The 20,282-nt window shown below is 45.4% G+C and overlaps 2 protein-coding genes across 3 annotated transcripts in view; one reads left to right on the top strand and one right to left on the bottom strand.

Annotated features, from left to right (window-relative positions):
- GPR89B (G protein-coupled receptor 89B) overlaps positions 1–20,282 on the bottom strand; it is a 168,471-nt gene that overhangs the window by 66,140 nt on the left and 82,049 nt on the right. The gene's annotated exons all lie outside the window — the stretch shown is intronic.
- GJA5 (gap junction protein alpha 5) lies at positions 106–19,453 on the top strand. Of its 2 annotated transcripts, none has more exons than XM_048934026.1 (2): positions 106–401; positions 16,593–19,453. In XM_048934026.1, exon 2 carries the CDS (start codon positions 16,646–16,648, stop codon positions 17,753–17,755), a length of 1,110 nt encoding a protein of 369 aa, XP_048789983.1. In that variant the 5' UTR covers positions 106–401; positions 16,593–16,645; the 3' UTR covers positions 17,756–19,453. The 2 variants fall into 2 exon arrangements, with proteins under 2 accessions (XP_048789983.1, XP_048789984.1); XM_048934027.1 differs by lacking the exon at positions 106–401 and adding an exon at positions 5,760–6,168.

The following is a 20,282-nucleotide window of genomic DNA, read 5'->3' as shown; positions in this document are numbered from 1 at the left end:
AAGAGCTGAACTTGAGCCAAGTTGTGCTTACAATGCCGCCTGCGTAAGATCACATTTTTATCCTGATCCACGAAGACTCTTTAAAAGAACGACAGGCAGACAGCTGCCAGTGCATGTCAGGAACAGCTCGGGAGCCAGTCTCCTCCAGCACTGGTCTTTCAGGCTGGAGGGAATATCTGGCCAGTAAGCCTGTGTCAGACCACAGCAGGAGGCTGAGTTCCACGGAGTTGACTGGGGTGTGCTCACCTGCCCAAAGTGTCCTCCGTCAGACACGGATCTCTTCTGGGAGCCAAGCGGGGACAGAGAGGTGGGCTCCAGTGAGATAGAGGGGCTGTGCTGAAGCAAACACTTCAGTCAGCCACCTGCTCCTCCCTCCACCTGTGCAGGCTCTGCAAAAAGAGGTAACTCTCTGTTCTTTCTTTTCTTCTCACTTTGTGAAACATATTTATGGACATATGCATGTATGTACTTGTGTGAAGCAGCAGTTCATCTAGGTGGAAATTTACAGGACAAGGTGAATGTCTGGTGGCTGGGTAGGTGAGGATTTCTTGCTTGAAAATGGCTTGTTCATTCCTTGGACAAATCTTTCAGGATCCCCATGGTTTGGTTCCTCCACCTGTAGAGCAAGGAGAGTGTTTATTATTGCGTTATTATTTGCAAAGCACTTCTCAACTAGGAGATATGCTGCAGAGTTAGGAGATGGAAACAGTGTTTGATTTCCAGTAACACAAAGAGGACAAGTAAGCATTTACTTTGGGATAAATGGTCATTTCTACTCAGGGAGATGAAGTCTTTTTCCAATTTTTCCTGCTGAAAGTGTTATTGGCAGGTGATGCTGGCACACAGTGACATTTCACACCTTGTTGGTTCTTGTTTCCTCTTTTCTCATTCTGGTACTCTGAGCTGTGTGGTGGTTTCATGATGATGGGCAGCTCAACTCCACCAAACTTCTCTCTCCTTCCCCTTCCTCAAAAGATAAACGGAAGAAAATACAATGAAAAAGGGGACTGCACATTAGTTGCCATCATGGGCAAAACAGACTGAGTGTAGGGAGATTAATATAATTTATTGCTTAATAATAATAAACTAGAGTAGTGAGAAGATAATAGCTGTGATAAACTGTAATCACACTTCGACCCCATTCACCCTTGTCTACTTCCTCCCTGTGAGCAGTATAGGGGAATAGGGGCTGCAGTCAGTTCATAGTCCTTCATCTCTGCTTTTCCTCCATGGTCACCACTCATGCTTCCCCAGACCTCCTGCTCCACCATGGACCTCCCCTGGGATGTAGGGAACTGCTGCTGTGCACCTGGAGTACTTCCTACCCTCCTCCTGCACTGACTTAGTTGCCTGCAGGGCTGTTCCTCTCACATCTCTCACCCCTGTCTCCCAGCTGCTGTTGCACAGCAGATTTTCCCTTCCTTAACTCCTCTCTCCCCAGAGCACACCCAGCATCGCTCACGGCTCAGCTCTGGCAGCAGCGTGTCTCTGTTGGAGCAGCTGGAGATGCTTTGCTCTGATGTGGGGCAGCACTGTGCTGTGCTCACACAGGCCACCTCTGCAGCCTCTTCACTACAAAAAGCTTGCCGCACGAGCCCAATACAGGCTGGAAAGAAATCGAGGGGAAAACGTCCATATATAATAACATAAATGGGGATTTTTTTTTACTAAGGGAGGAATAGCGACTATAAAACTATCCCCTGTCATTTGGAGACCTATCATTACATGCTGCTTCTGCTCCCTTGGGGCAGGCCCGTCTTTGGGAATTTGCCTTTTGCTGGAAGATGCCTTCAAGATGTCTCCAGAGGTCTAATCAATAACTGAGAACTTCCTTCTCTCTCCTTCTCTTTCAATCATACCCATGCCAGGGGATTTTGGATAAAAAGCTTCACCAGGAAGGTGGCATCCACAGGCACTTGAGAGAGGGTACTTAGCTGTGTCCATCCAGCATGTGACAATATAAAGAAGCAGAGTAACTGCAACGCTGGCCAGGCGTGGGAGATAACATACCTACAAGAATTTTCTCTCTCAACCATTGGTGGTGACAGAGAGGTGTCCGAAATTTCCCAGGGCAGTAAATCTGATATTTCCCCAGGCACAAAGTGCTCCGTAACAGCAGGACAGAACAAGATATTTTACTTTCAGGCAGTCTCTTGAAGTTCTCAAATCTCAGGAGAACATTTACCCACATTTGAAACAGCTTCTCAGCAAAGCCAGATGCTGCAAGAGCATCTGCTTTATGTGAAGAAGCTGTTTTCTATCTGAGCTCTCATCTATATTACTGCATGTTTGCAGACCTTCTCTCTGCATTGTATCGGCTTGCTCTGGTTGTTTGTTTAAATCCCTGACACTGAATGAATACTCCATTAAATAGCCATGGGATCAATGCTGAAAAACTCATCACGCTGAAACTCTGTGCAGGATTTACCTGGCTTCTGCATGAAAAGGAGCAGCTCTGATAAGGCAATAAGGGAAGTGTGGGAAATAGAATGAAAAAGGGACCTCTTGGCTTATCAGCTTCAATCCCTTTGAGTAACAGGCAAGTACAAAACAAATGGCCTTTTCTAAACTTACTAAGCTCTATCCTAAATCTCATTAGGTTTCCACCCTCACTTCTGTTACTAGAATGCTGTTCCAGCACCTCCTTCTCTGCCCTGTTGCTTAGAAACCTTCTGATTTCCAACCTAAATTCATTCATGGCCAATTTATATCTATTTATTCTTATGCCACATTGTCCTTTAGTGTATGTAGCTCTCTCCCCAGCACTTACTCGCCCAACCCCCATCTCTGAGAAGTATTTATAGGCAGCAAATCTCTCCTCTCTTAACGTTTGTTCTGCCAGACTATGTAACCAAGCTCCCTTGTAGTATTTGCCCTGCAGGCACGTCATGCTGTGTTTTAATTACTTCAGGTAGCTGCAGTAGTATGAAGTTCGGTGCAAAATAATGAATGTAGGAAAGCTTGTACTTGTATCTCATCTATTTTCAAATCAGCTCAAATATCTGTTTGCAGTCACTTCTGTGACTGATAAGTAAACACACTGTTGGCTGAGAGACACTTTTCCGTTCCTCTGATCGCCCTGATGCCTTTCTTTGCACCTGTTCCAAGCTGAAAGTCTTTCTTGAACATGGGCAAGCACTGCACACACTGCTCTGGTGGGGGGTCTCACATCCTCTTGGATGACATTAATCTTAACTGCTGCAAGTGGAAATAATGCTGTGTCCTGGGAACTCATTTGCCATTTTCACCTGCACATCCCGTCACTGGTTCCTCCCCTGGTGACCTTCACCCGGGACTTTCCCCTTCTCTGTCATGCCAGCTAGGAACTTCCAAATGCTGATTTTCCTTAATCTCTCAGCAGCAAGGTCCTGGAGTGTGTGTGACTTTGTATTTTCCAATCTAAACCTCACCTCAGTCACTCCGGTCGTAAAGAGCCTTCAGTTCTCCTGGTGCAGGAATCCACCTTTGCCCCGACAATACCTCCCAGCTTTCCTGCATCAGCAGATTTCAGTAGCATTTCTACTTTTGGTGCCAAGGTAATTAACACAAACAGTTCGAAAGATCAGTCCTAAATACCACCTTTGATCAGCCTCTCAGGTAACATCCTTCAGACTGTTAGGGAACTGGTGTCTCAATCCCATCAGTCTCTTACTCACTTGAGGGTTTCTCTAATAACCCCTGCCTTCTTCAGCTGAATCTTTTGCATTTGTTTTTTTCTGGCACAGCATATCTTGTGCCTCACTGAAGACTGGGTAGATACAGTCTGCTATGTTTCTTTTACCAAGAAGATCAGAAATCTTACCCCCAGAAAGCTGTTTACCTTTGATCGAAAGATGGCACATGTTGTTCTGTTTTTCCCTTACCTCCTATATTTCCCTTTCCTGCAAAATGTGTTCTACAGCACTACAAACTGCTGAGATTCGCAAGCTGCACAAGGCAACTGTCAGCTGTTCAACTCATTCTCACTATCTAGGGGAATATTCTCTTCCACTTGATCTCCTCATTCAAGCCATAAAAGTTTTGCATTGCAGTTGCTTGGGGGAGGGAGGAAAATCCTTCTTCCCAGCTCACCAATGGAGCTGGAGAAGCTGCCTGTGTTTTCCTGAAAAGAGGTGGAAATAGAAGAGGAAGGGCACACTGAGGGTCTGGCAGAGGCATCCATACAACACCTCCACTCTCCTGTCTTTTGTATCCTACATGGCCTTCATTTCCCTTCTGTGCATCAAAATTCAAACAGATCCCACCATCATCAAAAAAAAAAAGGAGAGAAAAGAAAAAAGAAGAGCTTGTAGCAGTCACTTCATGTGCACAATGTGTGCATTTGACAGAAACCTTCTCCCTGTATTCATCAACAGAACTACAGCATAACTGTTTGATTGTAGGGGAAACAGCATTCCAGACTGGAACAATGCTCAGGTAAGAAATACAAAGGAATGATGAAGAAAAATCAGATCTGACTATCCTGAGTGCACAACAAAGGTTCAGCATGGAAGGGAGCATATGTTGCATTTCAGACAGCTTGCTCACAGGAACTGCATGTGAGAAATACCTGACAAGCCCAAAGCCACCTACAAGTAGAGCTGTATTACTAATACCTGTTTTGGACATTTCTATGGTGAAATGTCTGACAATTTCACTGGCATAAAATCAATGGGATAATCACAGGCATAATACTGTTATGCAGGAGAGAGAAAATGAACTCCAGAAGTATTCTTATTTTCTTTGAAGTCATAGGAGACCCTTCAATAAAGTTAGAAATGCAGTGGCAAACAATTATTGGTTTCTCATTATCAGTTTACTGAGCTGTTATGGAAACATACTGCACGTCCTGCAATAGTCATCAGTGAGGATATAGCAGGAGGGAGATTTGCCCTTCTGAAAAGGAGGTGCATTTCTAGCTTCAGGGTGAGAGTGCCCACATAGAGCATGAATCCAGAGTAACTTCTGCACAGCTCTATCCCTGCATAGCCTGGCCTCCAATCTTCTGAATTAAGGGGTACTAAATTAGCAGGAGAACAGTGATTAGATTAGAAGAGTTGTCAGTCCTGTGGCTTACTCTCAGAGCTACCTTTGCTTCATGATCTACAGTAGCTGCTGTACAGAGACAACTGGGGAGTTATGGTATGGATGAGAGATACCTAGCTCAGGAAGGGCTGCTAGAGGAACACCAGCCAAAGCCTATGTGTAGCAAAAGCCTTCTAAGCAAATCACATTCTCCTGACACTGATTCTTTCAGATCAGCCTTTATCAAAGCCAGAAGGTATTTCTAATTCACCCTCATCTCTTGGCCCAATGTACAGGATTCAGAAGCTCAATTTGAGATGTACATAAAATGTAAGACCTCAGTGTGCCAAAAGCATTTCTAAGGAAGGCCCAAATGCTCATGCGTCAGAGTGTGTGTGTGTGTACAGGAATGTGGGAGGTTGTCAAAAACCACCGCACCTGACAGGCAGGTTGTTCTGTATGCATCTGTAAGGGGACCTGGGACACCTTCCTGGGAAGCACTAAGTGCCCTGTGGGACAAGGCAGCAGCTATGCTCCAGCTCCTTACTTGGAAAGGTGCAGGACCCCACCACTCCTCATAAATTCTGCTTTGCTTAATCCTGAATGAGTCAAAAAAAAAAAATCCTTCATTGATGTCCTGCACAGAAGAGCCTTCTCAGGTTCTAGCTGGGGTAGCTGTGGGGCAACCTCGTCTCTCTTTATTTAAGTAAGACTTAGACCATGGCGTGTTATCTGGGGGAGGAGGTGTAAGGAGCAGTGGCAGCAGCAACTGGAAGGGACAGGGAGTGCAGCAGTGAGTGCATCCAGTCAGTATAGGGAGGGTGGCACAGGGAGAGGCTGAGAATGGAGAGGGAGGAATAAAACCCATGGTCTTTAAAGGAAAAACAACAGGAAACTAGGTTTGAAAATAGAAAGATTAAGTTGGAGGTTGTGGGAGAGGCAAGAAAAGTAGGCGAAGAAAGAAGGGGAAAGGCAGAGAGGTGGTGGGGAAGACAGAAAGTGACATGGAAAGGGGGTGGAGAAAAAAGAGGGGAAGAGAGAGAGAGAACCATACCAAAGGAATAAAACCAAGCGACTGAGAAGAACGAAGGATTCAACTCAATTACAGGAAGGAAAAGTGCTAAAGCAAGGAAAGGAGGCAGAAGAAAAGACACTGGAAATCAGGTAAGTAATCATGAGGGGTAAATAACTGAAGAAGCATCAATAGAGAGAGCAGGCTGTTAGACTACAGGGTAAAATAGCAAGAGGGGAGAGATGAACTTGGTGAGGCAGAAAAGGACAGCCAAAAATAACTTCAAAATTCTGCATTTTCTTCCCATTTCTCTCCAAAACATTCCCTAGTAACAAGGTGGGCTTGGAGCATTTAAAAACTTACGCTGCTTTTGCCACAGGCACTCACAGAAGAGCTCCTTACAGTGAATGTGGATCCCAGCAGATTTCAGTGTACAGGAAGGCAGGATAAAAGCTCCAAGTACCCTCAGACACTGTAATGTGCAAACTGCAGTTTATCCTAGATCCTGTTTCAGCACACTGTCAGGCTGCTTTAGGGAGCGTGATGAAGGGAAATCTTACCTGTGAGAAGCTACCAGGACATAAGTGCTTTATCAAGCGTCTGCTTGAGCTGCCTGTGTTCCAGAGCACACAGAATTGTTTGAAATGTTGCAGCTTCTTTTCCTTGAGAATACTCTATTCTGGCCAGTTTGTGACATGGACTCTGGGAATGCACGTCAAGTGTAGGAAAGTGTCTTGCTCGTGTCCCCCAGTCATACATACAGCACACACCACGGGTGGAATGCTTTTCTTCTCCATCCCAACACTGCTGAGAGCAGTCTCAGCAAAGAGGCACACAGACCTAGGGGACAAACACTCCCACTAGCAGATTTCTCTTTTTGTTTCCCTCCCAAACTTTCTTTCCCCTTGCATTTTGAATAATTATCCTATTACACTTCTATAATTTAACATCCGCTGCATGTTTCAAACAGCCCAGCTTGAAAATACAGTACCTTTATAGATCCATCTGGAAAGAAGCAGTAACCGAATGCAAAGGTTATCTGATAATTGCCACCTCTAATCCAGCACAATTTCTTCGATAACCCCTTTCATTTCCCAAAGGATCATGCCACTCATCATTTGTAGCATCTAATGAATGAGTTTTGTGCCATTCTGGTTTTAACAGGTCGAGTAAACTGAGGCAATACCTCTGTCCCAGAAGTACTACACAAGCCCATCAGAGGATGATGTAAATAGCATCTCCAGATAAACTTTAGACCAAGAAAAAAAAAAAAAAAGCAAAACTAACTGGCTAAATCAGCCTTAATTGTTGAAGTCTTTCTCCATGCTAAAATCTCAGTGAAGCAATATATGTGAAAAGTTTTTCCTGCTGCTTCTATGATCCTCTCCTTAAGGCTAAAGAACTTAACACGTGGGATATGTGTCTGCGTATCTGTGTGCAGCTAGGAGTGGGTTAAACTGTTATTCAGAATTCTCACATCCTTGCTGTGTTTGTGCTAGAAGCCAAACATTTCTGCATCAGCTAGTCTTTTAAAAATCTACTCTGAGAAGAAAACAGATTCTTTCTGACTTTCTTTCCTCCTTCCTTGAGAGCAAAACAATAGTTTAGGAGAATTCCTGAGGGTTCAAGGTTTAAAATACTCATCAGAATCTGGTTGCTTGGGAACTATGTTAAGTATTCCTGCTACTGTAAGTATTTGGGATTTGTTTTTGTTTTTCCACTCAACAGAATATATTATCACAATTCTTTAGTATTTTGGATTTCCACATGAAAAATTTAGATCTTGCCAGAAGATACAGAACTTCCCACTCAGCCTCTCTTCTCTTTTTGACCTTCAGACAGATTTCACTCATTCTGCACGTTTGTCCTTGTTTTCTGACTTATCTCAAAGCATTGAAGGAATGAGTAATTCAGCTCTATTCCAGGTCATTAGGGAGCAGATTTCAGAGACTGCTCCGCACCTCGGGTGCTTCTGTATGAAGCACGAGGACAGAGACTTAAAATTAGAAATAGCTCCCAGGGGGCACCAGAGAAACTTCAATCTTCAAGCTAAGAATTCGTAAAGAGAAAAATAAATCAATTTTATGGCTATTGATAAGCAACAGAGAGATCTCTCTAAGCAGTGCACTAACAGGCCAGCTCTTTCCTGAAACAAAGAAACATTCATGCCATGCAGCACGAAGCAAACACAGAGATGGTGCCTCTGAAGTCTCTTCAGTGTATTTTCCAAGACGTCTCAGTGGTTTTTTAATGTAAGAACTAAGAGTTTTACACTTACATTTCCTTCTTTCTTCATTACCTTTGTCATGATGGACATATCTTGAGAACGGTTGAGATTTTCTGTATGAAGCTCTTCTCGCTTAGAAGTGGAAAAGCCAGCAGATGCCTTTGTCTGGACACAGAGTGACCACAGAAACAGCAGTCCAGGCAGGGTGTTCCAGAGCCCCAAGGTCTGGTGGAAAAGGGAGAGAATAGTAGCATGGGAGAAAAACTGTCTCCAGTTTAAAAACACATAAAAGCTATCCAAGAAGACTGGGTTTTATTCTTGCTATTTACTCCAGTGTCCTATGCCATGATGAGGAAAATCACTCAATCTGGGTTTGTTCACAAATGGTCCCCCAGTGGTGCCTTTTAGATGTGGTCTAACAGGTGGAACTGATAAATGCTCCTGCTCCACTGCTAACCAAAGAGAGCTCTGTGTCAAACATACGATATATAGGTCTGAGAATATGGAGGGGGAAAAAAAAACAGACTAGCAACATCTCCAACCAGCTTCTGAACATAATGAACATTTTTTATCTTAATCTCTGACCGTTGTAAAATTGATACAGTACCATCTCCATATCTCCAAGTAGTAATGAAAATAAGTAAAGAAATAACTGTGAAGCAATCAGGTACTGTTGGGATGAAAGTTGTAGGAAAACCCATGATGAAATGAATAATTCTGTCTTTTGAATCGGACTTGAATAATGTACAGTAAATGAGGCACAGGCCACCCACTGAACAATAAGGAGAAAACAAAACACTGAATAGCTGCTGTGCAAGAAAGCCCCAGCCAGGCTGGCACAGAATGAGGCAGGCATCCTGTACAAAGAATGAGGTGACAATGTGAGGATGTGGTTAAAGGCTCATAGCTATGAGGCACAGGCACAAAAAGATTGAATTAAGATTACTTACAAAAGTAACTACTTGATTACTCTCTGCTGCTTGGTTTTGAAAATTTAATATTAGTTTTTGTTAAAGGGATATATATATGTAGATATATGCACATATCCTGAGTATATAAAATAACCCACTCGCAAGCTACAGCCATACTCTGCTCTGAATGAGAAACAAAATCCTTGGAGGCAAAGCTATGGCAATGATGCTGGGGTGTGAAAAGAATCCTATGGTTCTTTGGACAGAAAGAAGAAATGTGATTTGATGAGGTAATACTAAGCGGGCAGTAGATGACTGCTGGAAAATTCCTCATTCTAAAGCAGAAAGCACTAGCAACCCGAGTACCATAGAGAGTTAAATAATTAAAAGAGCCAAACAGCTGAGACAAGGGTCCAGAGGAGGGAAGGGGTAGGCAGAAGGAAGAGAAGGGATGCGCTAAGTCTGAACATGAGCCCTTTCCTCTTCCCATTACCTCTACAGTCTGTTTTACTCCAACACTGCTCTGAGTTGTACCTTGTGCAGTCTGTGAAACAAGCTCACCAGGACTGATTTTTTACCACTATATCAGGTCCAGTGTGATGCTTACCATCACCTCAATGTCTCCTTACACCAACCTCCTCCACGGACAATGCAACGCACATAAACAATTTCTGTCAGCAGAGCTCAGGAACTTCTTTACTACGGCAATCCCCACATTTGTCAACATGTTTCTGCCTCCCACAGCTCCCTCTGCCTTGTTTGGCTGTCCCCTCTCTGGTACACAGCACTGCCCAATTTAGTATCAGTTGCAAATACATCTAGGTTAGCTTCTCCCTACTGAGATAAATAAACTGTCAAGAACACCAAGCTCTGTAATTCCAAAATGGATGCTCTTCAACATATTGGTTAAGGAATAAGGAATCATATCCATCAGCCTGTTTGTAGCATTCACATCAGAGAGAGAATTCTGTGTTTGTTTTCTAGCAAAAAGCATATCTGCACCTTTATTTAGCTTATCCCAAGTCCCGTTCTATTACATTTGTTTGGCTAAGGGCCGACATTTGCAAGGCACAGAGAGAATCCCAAGAGAATGAGAGGGTGCTCCCTGCATGCTAAGTATATGCCTGGATGCCACTATCACATAACTATTTCAAGCAGGCATTCAAACACAGAGGGACAAATTCATTCCTCAGCTGGACCCAGATGAGTTTAAGGTCTTCTCTGATTTTAGTTTCCTGTGTGTGCATAGGGCAGAGGGCTCTAATGCCTAGGTTACATATGAGCACAATTTGACTACAGACAAGAAAAAGAAAACAAAACCAAAAACATTACATATCCTGTACAGACAAGCAATAACAGTGCAGCAAACGGCGAGTCTGCAGTTTCCACCATCACTTCAGATGTAAATATTCCACATAATACCATCATCTGTGTGTGTAACACATCCCTGATGTATGCACTTGGAAGTGTTGAGTGAGCTCCCTTTGTGCCCATGTGCGTCAGGAGGTGACAGGTCATTCGGCTCCCTTATCTCCTCACCCACTCTCTTTTTTGTGAACTCTGAGATTTTCCACATTTGGAGAGGAGGGGGAAGGCACACCTCATTAGGAATAACAAGCTGTCTGCAACTGCAAGCTGGGCAATGGTCTGGGTATCAGCATGACCCCTCCAGAATCTGCAGCGAACTCAGGATGAACAGAGAAATGAAAAGCACAGGATGGCTGTCTGTTGGGACAGGAGTGCTAACAAAGGGCCTCTCCTGTGAGATATGAGCACAGGAGTCAAAGTCACTGTCCTTGCTGCTTATTCAGGACAGGATTCAGAACCCAAGGAACTAGAAAGGAAGCCAAGCAAGTATGTCAGACTTCCTTTTATTTTTGTAAGCAGAAAGAAACATGAACGTATCAGTTCAGATCCATGCACAGATCAGAGTAACCACTTAGGCTAAAAAACTGGCCTATTTCAGGCAGAAATTTGTCATAAGCACATATATATATGAAGCCATAGGGATGGGGTTTCATAGAATCACAGAATCAGAAAGGTTGGAAACGATCACTAAATTCATCTAGTCAGATCACCAACCCACCACCCCCATGTCCACTAACAATGTCCCCAAGTGCCACATCTGTGTGTATCTGGAACACTCCCAGGGACGGTGACTCCACCACCACCTCCCTGGGCAGCCTGTGCCAATGCATCACCATTCTTCCTGAGAAGAAATTTTGGTAAGCTTTGGATGATGATACCTGATGTGGCATTGCTCATCTCTTGTATATGCATATGAAAAAGCCAATGCCAGCTAACTGAACAAAAAGGTGCATACTGAGATGGGCTTCAGCACTGCACTGATTTACATCCCGTTGCATTGTTTATGTCCCATGGCTCTAAAAAGCCTCTGGAATTCAAAGCATCGCTCTCACACTGGAGACAGCATTTCTAAATTTATTCATCTTTTAATGTTGTAAGTCATGTGCCTCTAGAAGGCTCCCTGACCAGGTCCTGACAACAAAGGAGCACTGTATTTGTACACTGAAAAGTCAGCTTCCTTTGGGACACTGACCCAGGGCTGTGGGCTCTGCTGCAATAACAAGATGGTCACTTCTTGGAAAACCACAACTCTGGTTCTGCCAGGCGTCCCTGCTACAGAAGAGTAGCACGATGGGAATTTATTTCAGATTGCAGAATGATAGAATGGCTTGGGTTGGGAGGAACTTCAAAGATCATCTAGTTCCAACCCCCCTGCTGGGGGCAGAGTTGCTCTCCACTAGATTACGCTGTCCAGGGCCCCAACCAACCTAGTGGTCAAGAAAGTATTGTCTCGAGATACAAGCAAGAAAGGCATCAACTTGCCCTGTGGCTTTGGTCTGCAGAAGCACATGTCCTAGCGCTGTAGAAGCAGTGCTGTGTCACTATCAAAAAGTCTAAGAAGCAGAGCTATGCAGAAAAAAAGGCCATAGGTTTGCAAGTCACTGCCCGTATCCCCATGCTTCCAGTGACACAGTGACCTTGAACAAGCAGTTTGAGCATTTCTGCACCTAAGTGGGATGCTGAGAGATTATACTGCTGCTAATGGAGGACTGGAGATTGCTAAGTGAAATGTACAGCTGTAAAGCAAATCTGGGTTAACTACCTGGCAGCGTAGAGCTGGAAGCCTCTTTCTAAGTGTCTACAGGTGTGAACAGCCAAATTTACAGTGCTGGGAGCACTCAGGTCTGCCTGCAACCTGACAGTTATTAATGCAGGGGAAAAGACCTCTGCCACGTGCCTCTACAGTAGCTATCTGCTGTGCCACAGATTGCCTGGACCTGATAGGAAGTGGCACAGCTGGAGGAAGGCAGGCCACAAGCAACTCCTAGGCATTGGCCTTGCCACAGCTGGCCGGGATGCTCCACTAAACTGGACTGAGGCTTTCACTAGCTCAGTGTGGGGGACCTGCTGCACGGCCTTGAACAAAATGCATTGACTTTGAATCCATTACTTTCTCACCTTTCTGGGAATCATACTTCCCTCACACAAAGGAGCCCTTTTCTATACAGCCTCTCTGAGCCTGCCTGGGACTTGCCAAGGGAAAGAGGTGGGCTGAGAGAGGGAGAGCAGAATGGTATTATAATCAGGCTCTCCACTTTATTTTAGAAACAGCCCGCAGAGATGTCGACCTCCTGCCACCTTCCTTGTGGGAAAAGTTAGTGTGAAGTGTTGAGCCCAGCTATTTATATCACTGCTGATAGTCTCGCCTGTCTTCTAAAGAGGGGGAAACAGTGGATTCCTAACAACTCCTGGGGAATCAGACTCTTATAAAGTAGAACACTGGGCAGGAATACCCTTCTTGCCTCTCTGGTACAGCTTTCTTAGCAGTTCTCCACAGCTCCATTCAGTCTGCCCAGCCCAGCTCACTTGCCAGAGCAAGAAGCAGAGATGCAAAATGCCTGCCTGCCATTCACAGCACGTGGCATCAGGAACACGAGAGGCAAAACTGCCCTGAGAGGTACAAACACTTCTCCTCTCACAGAGGAAGGTAGCACAAGGAAAGGATAGTGGAGAGCCATACTTTGGTGGCAAGCCAGCCTGGCACAGTAGCAGGTGCCGTCCTGCTGGGGTATTTTTATCTTGGAATTTGGCAGTCACAAGGCTCAGAGCTGGGTGGATGCCATGCTTGGTCTGCAGTTTTGATACTTGTTATTTTTTTCCCAGCTTTAATTGCATTCCAGGTGATGATTAAGGCAGGACAGCCACATCGCTGGGTTTATGCTGGGCTATGCTGGTCTTTGTCACATACACGTTTGGTGCTGCCAAGATCTCCCGGCTGCACACAACTCCTTTGTTGATCCAGCAGAAAGCTGCCAGCCAAGTGCACGACAGCACGGTGGCACAGCCCAAGACACTGCATGAATATGCATGACTGCTGTCAGGCAGCCTCTGCTATCAGGTGCTGAGACCTCACAAAGATACCCAAAGGTATTTTTCGCTGAGTCACACCAGAGAGAGATGAGATTTGACCAATTAAGTCCAAAGTAGGAATATAAAATCTACAGATGCTCACATGCTGAGAGGTCGAAGCATGAGGGGATAAAAGTCTGGGAATGAGGAGAGGGAACTATATGGAAAATTCCCAAGAATAGTAAAGCCCTGAGGAAAATGGCTAGGTCAGAGTCTGTCCTGCATAGCCTGGAAAGGCTGTCAGGAGGTGACAATAATTCTTTGCTTGCTGGCAGCACAGAACTACATGCTTTCGTCTGTTGTTGTCAGAGGTTCTTTGACTGGCACCACAAGAATAGCTCACTAATACCTAAAAACTGCTAAGCCAAAAGCACCACACTAAGAAGGAATCACTTTCTCTTGGTATCCAACACTCATTCCTTGCTGTCCACCTATCCCCTTGTAGCAGCCCGCTGGCTCCCTGGGGCTGCAGCAGGAACGACAGGAGGCATTCTGCTCTTTGGGCAGCCCCTGCACCCTGCAGGGGAGCAGGCAGAAGGGAAGGACAGAAGGAATGGTCCTATTGCCCAGTCCAAGCCTCATAGCTGCCAACATTGGTCATCTAGATTGACCTCCTTTTGAAAGATATTGCGCAAACAGTTGACTGTCACTCACATGTCCAGTGTCATTTTTAATCTCTGGATTCCTCTTGCTCTCGTGCTTGCCAAGTTCATGTTCTGTACACACTGATTTTAATATCTGCCAGTGTCTAGGTGTAGAAGCCTTCAATAAGGGATGCCTTGTCATCAATCTGAAAAAAAAAATAAAAAAAAATCCTGGGTTTCAATGCAACTCTCTGTAAATATCTCCCATCCCTGATTTATCTGTCTGTATTGAATTCCATGGGGCTAACAGAACAAAGCCATATGATAATTTCCCCAATGCAGTAACTGTACCAAAGTCATTTGGTGCAAAGTCATTTGGTACAAAATCATTTCAGAAGACAGGCCCTCAGATTTTTCAGTTTACCAGTGCCAGCAGGGAGAGAGTTAGCAAGATACAATGATTTTCTGTGTTGCTGCTCCTCTGATTCTTGACTGGCAGCAGATGAAACAGCTTCAGCACACCCCAGAAGTCTCCAGGATCTACATTCATATGACTGCTGTATGTCTGCCAGCAAAGAGCCACAGCCCATCCTTGGCTTCTCTATATGCCCCTACTTTCTCCCTCCTCCCACAGCTTCCAACAGGCAGAGGGGCAGCAGGAGATCCTCTCCATCTCCTTAGCTGGGAAATCCTCAGGGCAGCCCTCAGTAGCATCAGCAGGTTAAGGATTCAGCTTTTGATCTTCGTCCCATCCATCCTTGCAGACTGACGCTGTGCACAGACAAGTAATGGTGTAAATCATGGTGTGCATTGCTACATTAAATTATACCAGTTACATAGCTGGAGGAGGGGTATCATTCTCTCAGCAATCATATCTCCATCCTCTCCAGCTTTTGCTCACAGGAAATCTACACAATATTACTGCAGTAAATTTTCAGCATTTAAGTGTCTACTCTCCACAGCCTTTGCATGGCAAAAATAACTGGTTCTCAAATATGAGAAAAGGGAAAACAAAGGAGCATTAACTCTTTTGGTCCCTATAACTTTGAGGTTTACCTTGTCTAGTACTTTTAGTATTTCATTACCATGACTATTCGCATATATATGTTTGCATATATTAATTAAAAAGCTTTTTCTATTTAATTCAAAACATGAAATAAGTTCCTCTTATCTTCAAAAAGAGGAACTGTGGGAGAGAATTATCTTCAAGGTAATTCTGCCCACTGTTTAGAGCTCTGCCCCTAATCGTGCACAACAAAAAGCTTCTCGGTGCCCTCGGAAGATACATATGGTCAGCCTAACTGGACCAAATTATTACATAAGAGCCCCACAAAAGACAGATTAAACCTATCATTCTCCTTTTATCCAGGGAGTTAAGTTACTTGGCCAGAAACAATCTGCCAGAGTCAGAAACAAAACTGAAGTAGGCTCTCCTCCATCCTGACTCTGCCATCATACTACCAGCCCAACTAACCTTTCCTCCTCTCAGCAACCACCTTCTAAATCCTAATTCCCAGGAACAGCTGGTCTGCTGGGAAGCATTACAGGAAGACTTTTTTTTCTTTGTCTATATCACTTGAATAGTGAACGCTGTCTCAGGGCTTAAGGGGAAGGAACGAGATCCACCATTATGACTAGGCAGCAGATCCCTCCTGGGCAGGTATGGCAGTGTGGCTGCAGGATAGGATAACAACACTATCACAGCAATCCGAAGTCTCTACACATCCCAAAACAGTTCAAACTTGTAATGAAACAGTCGAAACTAGTCATACTGCCAAGACAAACCAAAGCAAAACCTATGGGCAAAAGGCAGGTGGGCAACAGGAAGACTTTCTATGCGTTTCTTTCAGTAGTGACACCAAGCTCAGAAACGAAGCCCAGATCTGCGAGGCCTTCACGTTCCAAGTGTCAGTGCAGATATTATGTAAAAGTGACATATGAATGAGCCCAAGCAGTGCTGAGACCAAGCTGTATGCTCCAGTCTTATCTCCCAGAGGATCAATCCATTTAGGGATTCTCCAGAGTACTGTTTGCAGACGGATGAATACTGCTTTAACTACACAATCCACAGGGGACACAGTATGCAGACTGTGGTGAAAGGACTTTCTGAAGCAAGAAAAAATCTGGCTCACCCTCAAAATTTTAGTAGCTCATTTACAGATTGCAGATGGATCGTGCTAAGAAAGTCCCTTTCTGTTTCAGTAACTGAATTAAAAAAAAAAAAAAAAAGCCAGCCAACACACATTGTCTTCAGTGAATGTGAAACAAAAAGTCTACAGCCAACATAAACACTTTGTTCATCACATCAGGTCAAATAAAAACATTTCTTTTGATACAAGATAAATCAATTTACTCCATGCATCCCTAGCTGGACATTTGCTAACCTTAGAATCACTCTCTTCTATTTCCTCCCTCAGAGGCTGTCTCCAATTCCGCCTTCAGGACTTCTACCCACTCCTGGTGAGCAAAAATGGGGGACTGGAGTTTCCTGGGAGAGTTCCTTGAGGAGGTCCACAAGCACTCCACAGTGGTGGGGAAGGTCTGGTTGACTGTGCTGTTCATCTTCCGGATGCTGGTACTTGGTACAGCAGCTGAGTCCTCTTGGGGGGATGAGCAGTCCGATTTCATGTGTGACACCCAGCAGCCTGGCTGCGAGAACGTCTGCTATGACAAGGCCTTCCCCATTTCCCACGTCCGCTTTTGGGTCCTTCAGATCATCTTTGTGTCCACCCCATCCCTGGTGTATATGGGCCATGCGATGCATACGGTGCGGATGGAGGAGAAGAGGAAGATGAAGGAGGCAGAAAGAGAGGCCCAGGAGATGAAAAACAATGGTGACACGTACTATCAGCAGAAGTGCCCCGTGGCAGAGAAGACTGAGTTGTCTTGCTGGGATGAATCAGGAGGCAAAATTATACTCAGAGGCAGTCTGCTGAACACCTACGTTTACAGTATTTTGATTCGCACTGCCATGGAAATTGCCTTCATTGTGGGACAATACATCTTGTATGGGATCTTCCTGGAGACCCTGTATATCTGCCAGCGGGCACCTTGCCCCCACCCTGTCAACTGCTACGTTTCCCGTCCCACAGAGAAGAACGTGTTCATCATCTTCATGCTCGCTGTGGCCGTGCTCTCCCTGTTCCTCAGCCTGGCTGAGTTATACCACTTGGGCTGGAAGAAAGCCAAAGAGAGGTGCTCCCGTGCCTACAAGCCCAGCCCTAGCACAGCTCCTCGAAAGCTGGAGTCTGCCCCACAGGTAGAAAGGGCCCAGATGTACACTCCCCCACCAGATTTTAATCAGTGTTTGGCAAGTCCCAATGGGAAGTTCATCAGCCCCTTCAGCAACAAGATGGCCTCCCAGCAGAATACAGCCAACTTCGCCACTGAGAGGGTCCACAGCCAGGAGGATGCTGCTGGGGAAGGGCCCTTCATGAAGTCCAGCTACATGGAAAGCCCAGAGGTTGCCAATGAATGTGCGGCACCTGCCCTTCCTGAGAGCTACTTCAATGAGAAACGCCGCTTCAGCAAGGCCAGCCGTGCCAGCAGCAAGGCGAGGTCAGACGATTTGTCTGTGTGACCTGTCTCCCCAGAAGGGAGGAGGAGTGGTCTCCCGGCACTTAGGAAAACTTCTGCAAAGTAAACTGCAGACTCTTGCCACAAACCTCTCTCCATTTCAATGTCCTCCTGTTCCTTTTTAGTGAACGTCATTGTTGTAATTCAGACAGCACTTCCCCGGCTTAAGGCAGGGGCAGCCCCTGGACAACGCATACCTGGAGGTTGAAGAGAGGCACCAGTCTCCAGATGTGAAGTTCTCAGCCCGTGGGACTCAATGGGACTGGGGACTCATCGACCTCAGCCACAGACTGGCACACTCCTGAGGCTGCCTGGATGCTTCAAATGTGAGGCAATCGTCACTGCAACACTCTGTTCAGCAAATTGACTGGACCTCAACCCTCTTGTATCTTCTTTGATGTCTGTTCAACATGGGCTAAAACAGGTGGGCAGTTACACTGAGCTATAGTTCCTCTCACCTGCAGGGATCAGAAACACACTTTCAGAAAGACTTCCTCTTTTTCTTTACTCTTTCTCTTTTTAACCCCCTCCCCTTTTCCACTTAAGTCCAGATATTTTAATCCAGTTTACTTATACAATAAATCCTACTTGAATTTTTGACACTGTGCATTAAACTCTTCCCCGTGGATACGGATGCCCACGGTCCCCCAAGCACAGCTGCCTCATGTCTAACTTTGGAATCCCTTCCTCATTCCTAAGTCAGCAGAGCAGCTGGCCTCATGGCCCTGGGATATCGCTCAGATGACTGGTTGATGAAGACTAGGGAATGTTCCCAACATACTTGTCATCAATTATAAGCAAGACACCCACTAACAGAAATAGAGATTGTCCTGTGAGAACAGATATCCAACTGCTTAAGAGAGAGGAATTATCACATGGAAACAAAGTGATTTTTCCACCTTTTAAACTCATCTTCCAAGCAACCTGAATGCTGCCGAAAGGGTGCTACCAGCTGCCGACCTGGGAGAAAAACATCTTCTGTTTATCTGCAGAACAGGCACAGCCTGTATTTTCTTGCCACCACCCTACCAAAATACTTCAGCAGATTTTGCAAGGAGCAAGAGTCCTGCCCAGGTCCTGCACATCACTGAGCTCCTGGCTGCTCTCTCAAACCTGTCAGCCACTGCAAGCAGTGATATTTGTCCTCTCAGCAAATCTCTGTTCTGCAAACAGGTCATCTTCATCTGTACTGCTAGTGCATACAAGAAACACCCACAGACCACCTCTTTTCACCACTGTAACCTCCCAGAGCAGCCGCTGAAGCCCAACACTGCACAGTGAGCCTGGTGGGTGAGGTCTGCAGGCAGCTTCCACCCTGGACATGTTTTCTCACTGCAGAGCTGACATACTGAGACCAACCAAAGCCACGCTGCTGCCTGTTGTTTACCCTGCACTGCCCTTTCAGACATGGGCTGCAGCTTCCCAGTGTTGGACTGTGTGAGTGAATGGCCTGGGACCAGATCGTCAGGGACTGAGCCATTCCCTCTCCCAGGAGCTGCTACAGGTTTATGAACCTTGCTCCTGCATAGTTCAGTACCCTGTACATGTGCATACGTACCCATATACAGAAAGGGCAAAACCATGTTTTTTGTTGGTAAGGTGTCTTATAAACATGTATTTTTTAATCTTGGAAAGACTTGTGTGTTCTTCTTAACATGTGATTTTAGTCAATTGTGCCTAGGTTTCTCCTAATAAAGTTCTAACTCCATCTCTTCTTGTTGGTGTTCTGCCTTTCACATGGCTGGAGAATGAGCTGCTAGCATCTATCAGGCTGCCTGCCAGCCTCTGCTGCTCAGAGATCACCCAAATTCCCATTGCCCAGAGTGGCAAGGATGAAGGGACAGCTTGGCCAGGGGGATAAATAGTAAACATTGGGAAATGATTGATTGACTAGCTAGCAGAAAACCCTCCAGCTCCCCTGCACTACCAAGAACAGAAGGAGCTGTCTAGAGAGCAGCTGTCCTGTATGGTTCCATCCTCTATCAAGCACACTTTTACACACACAGACCACTTGCTATCCAAGGCCAATCCAGCAGGAAAATGGTCCCCTGAGCACCTGATTTCTTGTCCACGGCCTTGAAAGGCTTTTTAAGACACCAGGTCCTAAGACCGTGAGAATCCATGGCTAACAATCCCTGCAGAGTTTTCCCATCACTACTCAGCTCTCATAAGATGTGGTTTTCCAGCCTATCTCCCTGCCCATACCTCCCCTTGCAATACCCAATCCGAACTTCATCCCTTGTTCCCACTTGCTGGCTTTCACAGGCTCCCTTCTGCTGACCTCAAATCTCTGTCCACCCAAAGGAAGTGCCCTTCCTTCCTCTCTCCACACAATCTCCCATCCCCAGGGATTCTTTATGCTGGGAAGCTGGAGACTAGTAAGGTACTGCACTCCAGCGAGGAGCCTGAAAGGAGGCATAGAGAATGAAAGTGGAATTTGATGAGGGCACTGGAGCAAGGACCTTCAGCTGTTAGAATCTGCAGGGATCAAAAGAGTTTTAGTTTGGGGATTTTCAGCACAGATATGAGGA

Source organism: Lagopus muta, chromosome 1 (genome assembly GCF_023343835.1).
Source record: "Lagopus muta isolate bLagMut1 chromosome 1, bLagMut1 primary, whole genome shotgun sequence".
NCBI classification, from domain to species: domain Eukaryota; kingdom Metazoa; phylum Chordata; class Aves; order Galliformes; family Phasianidae; genus Lagopus; species Lagopus muta.
The sequence above is the reverse complement of the archived record's forward strand: the minus strand, read 5'-3'. Positions and strand labels throughout refer to the sequence as shown.

What these genes read in the sequence shown, in the direction of transcription:
- GJA5 (XM_048934026.1), top strand. Translation starts at nt 16,646, where the DNA reads ATGGGGGACTGGAGTTTCCTGGGAGAGTTCCTTGAGGAGGTCCACAAG.